The following is a 14041-nucleotide window of genomic DNA, read 5'->3' as shown; positions in this document are numbered from 1 at the left end:
TATTTAAACCTAATTAAATTACTATTTAATTAAACATCAGCTCTTTTCAGGAAACGAATGAAATAAAATGATCAAATTAAAAAATATATTATAGTCTTGTTTTTATTTTTAGCTTTTCTGCTTTTATTTAACTTTTTTTTTTTTTTTTTTTATTTAACACCTTTTTCTATTTTGTAATTGTTTCGTAACTTCAGTATATTTCAGCCACAAGGCGGTATTTAAAATGTTCTGAATAAAAGCATTCATTTGTGTTTGATAACGTCTTTTATGTCTTATAAAACAACACTGGTGTAATATTCCAGATGGACTAAGTTTTGGAACATATCTGCTTAACCACAAACGACGAACACCGCTGTTCATTCGCCTTGCTCTGTGACGCTCATAAAAAGCGATAAAGAAGCTATCTATTTCAGACTACTCACAGATAACCGAACATGTCAGTCAGACATCTCTCTCTCTTCCGAATCCACAAAACAAGAACGAGGCAGCCCGAGCGCTGCATTACGTGAGAAAATGGATCTTCTTCTCCCTTCGTTTCAGTCACGAGGAACAAACCGAGCCGAACGGCGTCCCTCAGCCCACAGCGCTGACGTTTGCCAAGTTTGACACTCCGAAGCGGCCGCTCCATCACTCAGTTCAGATCAAGAACGAAAGCTAATCTGCCGAGCGGCGTCCGGACACCCAGCCTGCGCTCGCCCACCGAACAGAACCTTGCGCTTTAACGGGCGATGACAAGCCAGAGTCATCATTTCGTTCTCTCTTTCATAAGCCTGTCCTCTTGTCTCCTTCAGCTCTCTGGTCTATAAATCAGCCTCTTTAAATCACTAAATCAAACGCTCGTGCACCGAAGTGTCAAAAGAGATTCGCAAACTTATAAAGGATCGCACGATGTTTTCTTGCGACCCGTCTTGCTGATTCGTTAGGGTCACGTATATAAGACTTTCTTACGCCGTGCAATGCATCAATGTCAGAAGCTTAAAGTAAGTGCAAAATATGCATTTTTAATAAGTTTAACCAGTTCGCGTCAGATCTTTGGATGTCTTTGTAATATCCTAATTATGTCAGAACATATTAAAAAAAAAGATGTCTCTTTAGTGACACTTTTCAAAACGATTAGCTAACTGCTGTCGGTGGAGAGAAAATTACTGGAGTGAACATGATTCGTGAGGATTTTTTTCTTTGCTCCGGTCTCTTTGAACGATTAAAAACAGGTGCTGCAAGTACAAAACCACACAGCAACCGAAAAACCAAGACAACTCACTCTTAAAAGAGAAGAAACTAAACTAATTCAGAGGCATTGCACACAAAGGTGGGTTATACACAAATTAAAACGGCGTATTAGAGATATTATATTATTTATCACGGCTATGCAGAATTAGTAACTACAAAGGGAGGGGAAAAAATGAAACGACCAATTAGGACTGGGTTGTATGATGGCATTTACGGCAGAATGATAGAAAAGTGTAGCGCTTTCTCTAACATTTATACAGCAGGATACATACTTGGATGAAAAAAAACATTTCGAGAAAAGGAGGGATGAAAGAAATATATCTTTACGGTGAGATGTCCCTGCGTATTTAGGTATTTATAAAATAAAGTTTAAAAGATATAAAAATCTCACACCGTGAAATAAGAAAATAGCTCATGTAATTTATTTGTAACGAATAATGATAAATTTTGGCTTGTGTGGGTCGGCTTCCAAATGATAATAAAAAAAAAATAATAAACCCGAAACTTTTTTCTTCTTCAATTTATAAGGAAATCTTGAAAAAAGTATCATGGTTTCCATAAAATGTATTGAGGAGCAAAACTGCTTTCAATTACATTTTATAATATATTCAAATTAAAAATATATTAATGTTTTATAATATTACAATTTTTACTGTATTATTATTAAATAAATGCAGTCTTGGTGAACATAAATGACTAATTTTGCAAAAAGAAAAAATACTTTTGAACTGTAGTTAGTAGATATTTTTATTTTTTAATTTCTATCCAAGGTAATTATATTGTGACCATTACCATCATGTAAAATGAATCATTTTGATACAAATTGACTATGCTTTTTCCTCATACCATCCAGCCCTTCTAGAAGTAATAATAACACACAGAAGCCTGTGTTCACTACAATGTATACGAAGAGATCGTGCTGATCTGCAACAAAGAGGGAAAAACAGCAGCACTGGGGAAATCAGAGGGCACTGTGGGAAAAAATGGCAGTGCGAGGACACGGTCCACTTTGGTCAGTGTTTGTTTCGTTATTGACGGGAGTGAGAGGGACAGCAGGGTGGATCCAGTATAAAAACACACGGTGAAACCCAGAGGATCAGCCTGAGCATGCAGCGGTCATTACCTGAGCTGTACACAAACGGGCCTTTGGCTGCAGAAATAACCAGGTCAAGATAGAAAACAATGAATGCAGGACACAAACCAACGGCTGTAGTGTTTCAGATTTCAGTATGTTCAGGTTTCAGTATTTTCAATATGTTGTTGGATTTTGATGTGAAAATAACTGTGGATTGAGAACCTTATTTTATTGCAACCAATGAAAGTAGTGCTATTAAAAATGATTAATCGTGTTTAATCGCATATAGAATAAGTTTTTGTTATATATATGCAGTCTGTGTTTATTATGCATAGACAAATACACACATTCAGTATATATTTCAAGAATATATATATATATATATATATATATATATATATATATATATATTATATTATATATATATATATATATCATTTACAACTCCGCCCAGCATTAATTTTAAATGTTGCGTCCTCACCTCTAGACCCTTTTAAAGTTCGTAACATACATAAATATATTTAATACATAAACACAAATTTATTTTTTTTTAATATATACATGCATGTGTTTGTATTTAAATATAAATATACACAGTACACACTCACATATTACGTAAACAAAAGCTTTCATTTTGGATGCGATTATTCACGATTAATCGCTTGACAGCACTAGTAAAGTTCAAATACCTTTATGGTTAATTTGTTTATTATAAAAATGTAATTTTCAGTTCACAACACGTTGAATTTGTTTTTATCGACTATCATAGTGACGGCACCCATTCACTGCAAAGGCTCCACTGGTAAGCCATATAATTCTAAATTGCCCCAAATCTGCTGTGATGAACAAATGAACTTTTCTACATCTTGAATGGCCTGAGGATAAGTAAACTTTTCAATAGTGAGTTAATAAAAGACATTTAAAGGTAATCTCATCAAGAACTTGTGCTTGCATACAACTGTGAAGTACATTAATGGACTTGGAGAAACTGTTTTGTGACAGGAAAATACGCATTCTGCAGTACAAGCAGTTATTACTATAAATGCTAAATAGTTATATATGAGCAATACATTTACCTGAGACTTTCTGTCATACGTTTCTGCTTTGTGTGCATAAAAATGTGAGCGAGAGAGCGACAGAAGGAGATAGAGAGAGACATACTCTGCAGTCTGCGTGTGGGACTGTCTCCATGCAGCGTTCGTCTCTGAAGGCAGGGGGAGCTCTTGGGCAGGGGTACCGATGAGACATCATGTGTTTGTAGCTTATACCAGTGCGGCTCATCGTCCAGCAGCGCTGTTTCCAGCTCTATGAGGATCTACACACAAACATTCCTCACACGTTCAAATGCCTAACTTTTTTTAAGAGCATATCGCTGATTTTAACAGCTAACTACAACAGTGACACACAGCCATTCGAAAAATAGTTTTGATAAAAATAATCATTTTGTGACCTAAACTGTCACCAGTCGGGTTTATTATTCTTGCAAGATCACTTTTAGATTTGTCTGCACATAAATAGCACGCAAACCGGTAGAAGCAGCTTAAACTTCGGAATATTTCAGACCATGATTCATCTTGTCCTCACCTCTCCCAGGAACTCACTCTCCTCCTCTCGCACCCGGGCCTGGTCCCACAGCGTGATCTCCAGCATGCGTTCCCTGAACTCCCGCCGGTGGACGGGGGAATACATAAAGGTCTGGTTCCATTTGGGCTCTAGAGATTTCTTTACTGTTTTTGTTCTTCTTTTGCTTTTGTCACTGGAGAAACAATGATTCAAACTGTTTTTATTTACCATCATGGTAAAATAACCCTTGAACAAAAACAAGAATGCCATGGGAACATGGGAATGTCATGCCAAGACATGTAAGGCACGTTTAATCTTGTCATTGTAATTTACTGACACTCTATTCTGTAAGTGTTTTGACACAATATGTATTGTTAAAAGCGCTATATGAATAAAGGTGGCTTAACTTGACCTAAACTAGTCAAAGGCTGCTTTCAGATTTTCAGATTTTGTATTTAAATATTTATCTTTGCAGTCAAATCATATTGTGAGTAAAAAAAAGGTTTTTTGTTTTGCATTGTGAGACATAGTATCCTACAGGGTTATTATTGGTAATTATTAATAAAAAATATTTATATATAGTTAAAAATAAATTGTAAAAAATTTAAAAAAATTCTACAATTACTAACTATACAAAAATAAACATAAACACCAAAACTAGAACACATTTATTAAACCTAAAAAAGAAACTTAATTGTAATTATTTACCCCAAAAAGTTTAGTACTAATAAAAATTAAAACATTATAAAACATTTAAAATTTTAATATCAAATTTAAATGGTAAATAATACTACAATTGTACTGGCATTTCAGTGTATTCTGTATACTGCATTTTTCCCAAAAAGATCATACATATAGAAACATGTGCACAATATACATATTACATATCGCAAAAATACTGTGCTTAAGGTGTGCCATTCTGAACACAGCCATATTGAACTGTTTGATGCTTTTTTTGTCTTGCCTTATTGGCACAACTGCCCTAATCTCACCTTCTGTCAGGGAGGAAGTAGATCTTCACGTAAGGATTGCGTGGTCGGCCGTCTTCCCTTGAAGGCAGGTCCTTTGCACCCAGTATGGTGACGATAAGCTGATGGCCGACTTTGTCATACCAAAGTTTGACCTGCAGGGGGACAAACATCAGAGCCAGCTTGAGATGAAGAGGGACTTGTGTTCTCAGGCTTCACGTCATCAGCTGCTTCATTTAAACACATTTAGAAGAAAGAGTGTGCAATGCATTGTATCGTAGTATTGCACATGCTAAGACGCGTGACAGGCCAAGCTTGGTTCTCAGACAAGTATGGACATGACAGAAAAATACTTAGAAGTCAAACACACACAGAAAAAACACAAACATAACAAATCAAATGCTAGATCTTCTAAGCCAGAGCCCATACTTGCTTGTAGTAACAGGAAAGTAACTCTTTCTATAAAGTAAATGCCTACAAATGTCTCAGGCGGCAGAGTAACACATGCATTGAAGGACGTTCCATACTTTATGTTAAAAAAAACAAAAAACAAGGAGAGCTAGGTCAAACAAATTGTACCATTACAAAATCCCCAACAGAACCAGAGGTTGCTGTGCATTAAGGACAATAATGTTGCCCAAAATAGAAAATCTGCAATATTGCTGAGGGAAAATGGAACCAATGGAAATGTGATGAGATACAGGCATAATGTTGACATTAACGACGCATTTGGTTTTTGATTTTTGCCACAAACAACCTTAAAATCATTCACATCATGTTTCCTCAGGTACAATTTGCTTATTTCACACATCTCTGTGCTTAGGAAAATCAATAAAACAGGGACAGTTAAAGGTGCTGTGAAATTATATAAGACGTTTTGCGACTGAAATAGCCCTCCATTCCCCATTCTCCAAAAACATGTCAGCCAGCTTGATGTCAAAATGACTGACAGGCAGAGAGACTTTCTGATTGGCTAGATTTCTGACAGGCTAAAGTGTTTTTTCGATGTCACAGAGACATGCATGCTTTTTTTAGGACACCTATTTCAGTGATATCTATCACTCAGCAGTGCTATTTTATGCGTGCAATAACTTACAGTACCTTTAACGTATCCTTTTAACTGCAACATGAAACTACCAGGAGTGTCAGTACTGAATGTTTTTAGCACGAATAGTATAAAATTACATATGTGAAATGCAGTTTTTGAATCAGTCAGCAATAATGAATGAAACAATTAAGTACTTAGAATCAGTTCTTTCTAAACGGTATGGATGAGTATCAGGATTCAACGCAGTTTCATGTTACATGGAAAAAGAATCAAATTTTATGTCCCGACAAACTCTGCATCACTAAAACATTTAAAGAGACACAGTACTCCTCTGCCCAGGCAAACGTCTCACAGGGTTAGAGATGTTACATCATTACTCCACGTCTGCCAACACTCGGGTGTCTCTTAAAATATTTTTGTGCTAATTCATTGCATGCATACGACTTATGCCTTACAATCATATAAAATATATAAGTATAATAGGTCTTAAAACTTAGATAATAAACAGCTGGAAATGCAGTAATTTCTCTACTGTGCATTGTCCAATGAATTAAAGCAATATAGAGAAGCGTATTTAGCAGACAGCAACCATTACCTGAACTCTAGGGTTAAAAGGCTCAATTCTTCTACTAAGGCTTTGGCTCTGGGTAAGTAAAGTGAATGAAAAAAAAACAATGAAGAGAAATGCAATAAAACTAAAACCTGAAATGACAATACCAGTTGTTAATGCAACACTAAGATAGCTGAAAGGAGATTCAATCTAAAGACAACAATTAGAGAACATAACGCACCGGAACATTTGACTATTTTCACTATAACTGCAATCTCTTCCTCAGATATTTGGAAATTAGTGATGAGCTTCAATGCTCAAGACCCTGATTTACTTTTACATTTTAGGATCGGCTATTTTCTGTGTTTTCTAGAGCAGTGTTTGCCAAAGTGTGGCCCACAACCCTTTCCGCCACTGAATAAGCAGAATTGTGAGATAAAAAGGTCACAATAACCTGTTTTTTTTATTATTATTATTATTATATAGAGGTGGAAATTGGTTCTTGAGTCTGAAAAAAGTAGTATTGTTGTAAAAGACATCTCGGGCATCTCCTCACGGGAAACATGGCTGTTTACATTGAATCTCCTTCTCAGGAAAGTACAAAGTAGCACGATTGTTATTTAACACACAAACACATACACATCATACAGTGTTAGAAATGAGTGAGATACAGAACAACAATATAAGAAAACATTATTTGTCAGTTAATATAATTAACACACCATTCGTTTTGAAATTAGCGGTATTGATCCAAATCAACCCATCTTGCCATTCATCCGTGCATCTAACTGACCATTCATTTGTCTAACTGTCTACTCAAAACTATCATCTATCTATCCATCTATCCTCTATCAATGTATTCATCTATCACTAGCCATCCTGCTTTCTAGATATCGGTATCAGCCACTGGAAAATCCCATTTTGGCCAACCATTCGTGGAATTCATTGATTTTGTTGCATCCAAATAGTACTACCTAGGGAATAACCCACACTTCATTTGTTTTGCTTAAATCAAGCAGCCTGTGCACTTTGCACCAGAGTTTGTCATGTTCTACAAGCATCCTGGGTATTTTTACACACACACAATGGGCTGCATGAGGCCTGACTGTAACCTGATCAGGTCTGAGGAGACCACAGCAGCTTCTGCTGATTACTGATCTAATGCTAATGATCTCTATTTAAAGCCATTTAAGTGAAATTAAATGGAATTTTTTTTTTTTGCCTCCTGATGAAAATGAGACATTTTGTTAATGTTAGTATACCAAATTAAAGCACAAATTATATATCTAAGCAATGATTTATATATTCAGTGAATGATGGAAACATGGTTTTGTTCCAAAAGCCTGAAAACCTCTAGTTTTCACCAAACTTTATTGCTACTTTTCATCCAAATACACACCGACCTACATTTTACAGCTGCAATCAAACTTGTTTTAATTCCAAACTATCGCCTGAACAGGGTGCGTTTACTTACTGTAAGCTGTCCCGATAAGTACTGAGGGGCATCCCGCAGCACTCCGGGGCTCATGGGAGACGTGACGGATATGGAGGGGCGCTCCATCTTCTGAGACTCGAATGAACTCGAACCTTAGGAGAGATTCGGCATAAAGTAGAAAAACTCCAAATTAATAAGAGATTGTGTAAAAGAGCTCTCATTAATCGTCTAAGCACGCAAGACTGAGAAAATGTACTCACTGGACTCCAGTTGTGCATGTGTGCTTTCTGGTATCCTGGGGATATCGCTGCAATGACAGTGGCGTAGAGAAATCAATGACATGTGCTTTAATGACCCTGAGCACCACATTAGTCTTGATGTGAAGTTTGTGGCAGCAGCCCAAATTCACAATCTAAAGAGAGTTCACTTGGTCATGCGCTCTTTACAATTACAACTAGTACGATTAGGAGGCTAAACCGAGGGCAGCAGATTTGTTTGTTTGTTAATCTGAGCCAGCAAGTACTCTAAAGGGTCATAACAGACTTTTTTTTAGTCTCTAAGTTATATTATTAATGTTATGAAGCAAAAAATGTTGCTCATCGGATGTCAAGTTTGCAAAAAGTCGTTTTTTGTTAATTATATTTAATATTTTGTATTCAATTAAACAGGAAGTTTCGAGTTTGTCTGACAATATTAAGGAAAATAGAATTGTTCGTGACATGGTACCTTCAATATTATGCAACTGTGTTGTAAGGAGGTGAAAAGTATCTACCGTATTGCAAAAACAGACCATTTTAATTAGTGTTGTCAAATGATTAATCATTATCAATCGCATTCAAAATTAAATTATGTTTACAGAATTTATGTGTGTGTGTACTGTGTACGTTTATTATGTATACATTAATACACACATATGTATATGTATATTTAAGAAAAAAATATATTTATTTGTTATAAAACCAAAATTAATCATAAAATCTTGCTAAAGCTTATACAGAATAAAATTACAACTCGAATATGAGCAATAGAAAATGTAATGATGTTGGTTCAAATTAGATGTAATACATTTCACTGACAATTCTTTTAATACTTGACCCGAGACTAATTTGTGAGTCTTTTTGATCAATTTATTACATTTTCTGCAAATCAGCACTGCGTGTTTGTTTCTGTGTGTCTATTTTGTGTAGGTATTTCTTGTGTGATGAAAGTTTTTTTAATTATTTTAGCAGCATAATATTCTATATCAGCATCCGTTGCATGCTTTGCATTTAAAGCAATTGAATGTTTGTAAAGGTCATTTCTTTTCATTTCATGTTACACTGAAGAACACTGTAGAAGAAACCGTACCCAATGGGTCGTGAGACCACTAGTTCCACCTGAGGCTCTGGCTTTGATTCTAAAATGATATTGTAAACTTCTTTAAATGTGGCTCCTTGTAACTGTCGGCCGTTCCATTCTAGGACTTGGTCACCTGTGAAACAAGAAAATCACTTACAACTCTATTATCAAACACTCAAGTAACAAATCGTAAAACCAGTATGAGTCCACCATTTAAAAAAAAATGGGTAATTATGTTTTCTTTTGAATAAATATCACAAATATTCAAATCAAAAGACACAGTCATTAAAAAATGTACACAAAAAAAAAAATCCAGTCAAAAAAACAGCAGCTGTGGTTGCCAGAATGCGACCGTAAAAAATATGGTAACAATTTTAGGCTTTACTATTTTAACTTAAATTTAAAATGTTAAATACCGTAATTTCATTAACTGTTATAATGTTAATATACCAACCTATTAACCAGCTTTTAAATAATAACATATATAGAAGGTGCGCAGTGTCCTCAAACAACAATTCACACAAACAACATCATGGCGCGATTCATTAAACTGAAATTAAACTAATTTAACAACATTAGATCTAACACACAACTTTAATAAACATACATGATAAGAAAAAAACTAAGAGGAAAGAGGTTATTTCAAAAAACATCAAATTCAAACTAAATTTTAAATGCAGGAAATTATGGGAATGTCAGTTTACAGGGTTTTTTTTTTTTTTTTACAGTTTTTTATATATTGAAGATGCACAATGTCATTCACACAAACACTAATCAGACCCATGAGACACATTATACTGAAATATGCAATAAACATTAAAAAATTGTTATTTTAAAGGATAAAAATCCTATTTGAAATGCAACGCAGGGAATTCTGGGAACCTCAATTTACATTCTCCATTGTAAATCATTTCACACTTACAAACACTGTACTGTGTCTTACTGTAAAATTGTCTGAAATATCTATTACAGTTTTTCACCATATATATTAGAGCAGAGGTGTCAAACGGCTGGAGCCCTGCATAGTTTAGATGCTGCCCCAATTAAAAAAACCCAATCCAGCTGATCAAATCACCAATGGCTTGTTTGAAAACTACATGGTATGCGTGTTGAAACAGGGTTGGAAGTAAACTCTGCAGGGCTGTGACCTTACAGAAACTGAGTTTTAGACCCCTGTATTAGAGAAACTTTCCGTTACCCATTTAATGGCTTTTTACTGTAGCATTATTACAGTTATACCCCTTAAAATCACAGGTTATTGTGCACAAGCATTGATGATAATAAGAAGAAGAAGAAAAGAAGAAAAGTTTCTTTCATCCCCAAATTGCTGAATGGTAGTATATAAAATACTAAACATAGCATGTACCTGGTCGGAGATGCCCAACTGTATCCGCTAAACTCCCTTTCCTTACTTTGGTGATGAACGCACAAAGTCGCCCGGACTCTGTCATCTTTCCTCCAACCACCTGTAAAAGACAAAATAAAATGTTCAGATAATGACATACAGCATATTCGTTTTTGCGCTTGTGCCAACATTTCTACCAAGAAATGCCAAAAAAAATAACAACACCGACATTGTAGGCACCATGAAAGCTTAATGTTGCTAATGTTGAAATAACCTACGAAAGCCAATATAGTAAACATATTTAATTGTTCTTGGCTTTTTTTTATTCACGTCCGATTTGGTTGTGATACGAATAAACTGCAATAAACAATAAAAAGGGAAAGTTTCAAGGGAGTGTGTGTTATTTCTGTCCATGTTTTTGAAAGAACCGACTGTTGGAAAAGGCCTGGAGGTCTGTTCCATAAACCACGTGACCAATCGCTCTGTGAGCATCATACAAATCAAATCCCCACTAATGGCAGCCCAATGCAAACATACAAAGAAGATTACGAGCTACCTCCTGGATAAAGATGGCTTTACATAATGAGTGGAATGGAGCCGAGGGCGATTGTGACTGTGTGTGTGTGTGTGTGTGTGTGTTGACAAACTGCTGCTGGTAACGGATATAATGCACACGGTAGCACTGAGCTGACACACAGAAAGTTTGTTATCAGTAACGATTCTCTGTTTCTCTCCACTCCACTGAACAATCCATGTAAGTGCTTTAACAACAAATACAAGCTTTGCGTTTCTGCTTTTAAACCCTGGAAGAGCGCAGCTCTGTTTACCTCCACTGTAAGAGCTGTACTGTAACCATGCTTTGTTTGCTCTTTTAACGTCAACATTAAATTACTTTGCATTGCAATATAAAACCATTTTAGCAGTATGTATTCAACGATTAAGGAATTTATGCGATTTCTACATGAGACAAACTGTGTCCACAAGAAATAATGGCAGTAACATGTGAGCAGAGTGTCATCTCACCAATAAAAGTACAATTTGAAAACAAAAACAACCAATTTGTATAAAATATGCAGACTTTCTTCATGCACGTTAAAAGTAATTGACTCTTAAATAGTTTTTTTGATGCCATTGATGGTTCTGTGAAGAACTCTTAACATTCAAGCAACCTTGATTGCACAAAAGGTTCTCTGGGAAAAAGATTCTTTCGATTCTTCATACTAAAGAAAAAAAATGTTCATGGAAAGGTACTTCCAAGAAAACCTTAACATTTACTGTTAATGGAATATTTATGACCATATTTTATCAGTGCTTATTATTGCAAGTAATAAAATGGTTGTTCATAATTGATCATTTTGTATAACTTATTCCACTTTTACAACGAACAGTCCTAGCATACATTTCTATTAAATGGGTTATGAACGTGCTTCACATTGACTTAAACATAAATATCAACTTAACTTTTATAAGGTTAACACTTTAAAATCCATGACCATGTTTCATTTCTCTAGAAGACCCACAATGGATACTTCTGCTTTTTTAAAAATGAAATGAAAAGAAAAGACCTACCCTCAGGCCATCCGAGATGTAGATGAGGTGTTTCTTCACTAGAACAGATTTGGAGAATATCATAATATTTGCTTAGAGCTGCTTGGGGCTGTTTTTACATGTAAATGGTTCTTGATTTGTGCTTATTTCAGTCCTGATTCAATTTTTCCAAAGGAGGGAGCAATATTATAGATAGAGGACTTGCATTTTAACACAAGTTTTTTTGTTTTTAAATCACGCAACATGATAATTGACTGGATTGGATTACTTGTGGATTATTGTTAGGTATCTCATTCTGACGGCACCCATTCCCTGCAGAGAACCCATTGGTGATCAAGCGACGCAACGCTAAATTTCTCAAAATCTGTTCCAATAAAGAAGCAATCTACAATCTTTGCAAATCTCAGCAAATTTTCAGATTTGGGTGAACTATACTAAAACGGGAACTATTTACTGCCATTACTTTACGCAACCATGCGTGAAATCAAAATCACATAAAGATCACGCAGTAAGGAGTGGCGACTCACTTTCAGTCCCAGAAGGGCTCCAGAGTCGCGCGGAACGCTGCCGTCCTTCATGCGCTTGTTGAGCAAGATCCTGCCGATGAGTCGATCTCCATCTTTGGAGGGCTGCCACGTGACCGGGTGCTGTCAGGTCAAAACCACAGCAAACATCATTCAAGAACACACAGAAGGCTGCCGGTGCTGGTGCGGGGAAGGCTGGGAGGAATTTCATCTGAATTTATCACACAAACTCTGTTTTGATCGCAGGTGTTTTAATGCGAGCAAGATCAAATAATGTTTCCTAAAGGCTTAAGGGATTAGCTCACCCCAAAATGAAAATTCTGTCATCATTTACTCATGTCGTCTCAAATCTGTATGATTTTCTGTGAATTGCGTAAGGAGAACAAAAGCGGATCGAAAGTAGTAGTAGTAGTCGGCTGATACATTTTTCAAACGTCAAATGGTCAAACCGGAAACTACGAAGTGCGAAGTGGTCCGTATCCATGTGACTACGTGCTCTATTCCAAGCCAAGAAAATGAAATGTCACTATTGAAATTCTTGAGCTCTCAAAATTGAGGGTGAGTAAATGACGACAGGGTTTTCTTTTTTGGATCTATTTTACGATTTAGATGTAAAATTCCGGTATTAAAATGTGTGCATGAACATTTCCTAAAACGCATGTTGCAAATTAACATTTAATTTCAATGAATGCCTCTATTATAATGCAATACATTTATGCTCAATTTCATACATTAAATAGGAAATAGGTTTATAAGTGATCTGGGTTCAATGCAAATTAAGCTATATGGACGACATCTATATGCTGATATGCTGTCACTTACCACAGAAAAAAAACTTAAATCATCCCTCAGTTGGTAAAAACAGACCAAAACCGCTTACAGTAATAAAAAATAAGGCAGTTCTATAGGGCAAGGCATTCCAGATGGTTTAAAAGCAAAAGTGTGAAGCTTGCATTCTTGCTAAAGTGCTTATATTACTCATTTCATACAAATTGGCTGTTTTCTAAGCTATAAAGTTGTCTAAATTGTCCTTTTATTAGTGAGATGACATTCTGCTTACATGTTACTGCCATTATTCCTTGTGGAGTTTTCATGTAAAATTCCCATAAATTGCTTAATCATTGAACAACTAATGCTAAAATGGTTTTATATTGTAATGGGAAAAAAAAAAAAACTTAATTACTTACATTGAGGAAGTAAGCAATCACTTCACGTAAAGTATATAATGTTTAAAGTGGTTATACTTTGTAATCTTGGTATAATGCCTTGCCCTATAAATTCAATTTCCCATCATGTGGAAGTCATTATTGTAGCGTTCATTTAATGTTTTTGTTTCTTATGTTCTTATAATTTTTTTTTTAAATGTAAAAAAAAAAAGAAAAAAGATAAATAAGGCCAAAACTAGGTTAGGAGAGCT

General features: G+C 35.4%; 1 protein-coding gene across 33 annotated transcripts in view; it reads right to left on the bottom strand.

Moving 5' to 3' along the window:
* rims2a (regulating synaptic membrane exocytosis 2a) overlaps nt 1-14041 on the bottom strand; it is a 144206-nt gene that overhangs the window by 61490 nt on the left and 68675 nt on the right. For 17 of the 33 annotated variants that reach the window (XM_043261216.1, XM_043261204.1, XM_043261208.1 and 14 more), the window contains 9 exons: nt 12628-12747; nt 10574-10673; nt 9217-9340; nt 8130-8176; nt 7909-8021; nt 6480-6527; nt 4861-4991; nt 3890-4082; nt 3467-3620 (listed from right to left, as the gene is read on the bottom strand). In XM_043261216.1, coding sequence (XP_043117151.1) covers nt 3467-3620; nt 3890-4082; nt 4861-4991; nt 6480-6527; nt 7909-8021; nt 8130-8176; nt 9217-9340; nt 10574-10673; nt 12628-12747 — 1030 coding nt within the window. The remainder of the gene's footprint in view (nt 1-3466; nt 3621-3889; nt 4083-4860; nt 4992-6479; nt 6528-7908; nt 8022-8129; nt 8177-9216; nt 9341-10573; nt 10674-12627; nt 12748-14041) is intronic. The other 16 variants (XM_043261215.1, XM_043261221.1, XM_043261240.1 and 13 more) reach the window with 3 other exon arrangements.

This window comes from Puntigrus tetrazona, chromosome 16, assembly GCF_018831695.1.
Source record: "Puntigrus tetrazona isolate hp1 chromosome 16, ASM1883169v1, whole genome shotgun sequence".
In the NCBI taxonomy this organism is placed as follows: Eukaryota; Metazoa; Chordata; class Actinopteri; order Cypriniformes; family Cyprinidae; genus Puntigrus; species Puntigrus tetrazona.
This window is presented reverse-complemented; position numbering and strand designations above follow the sequence as displayed.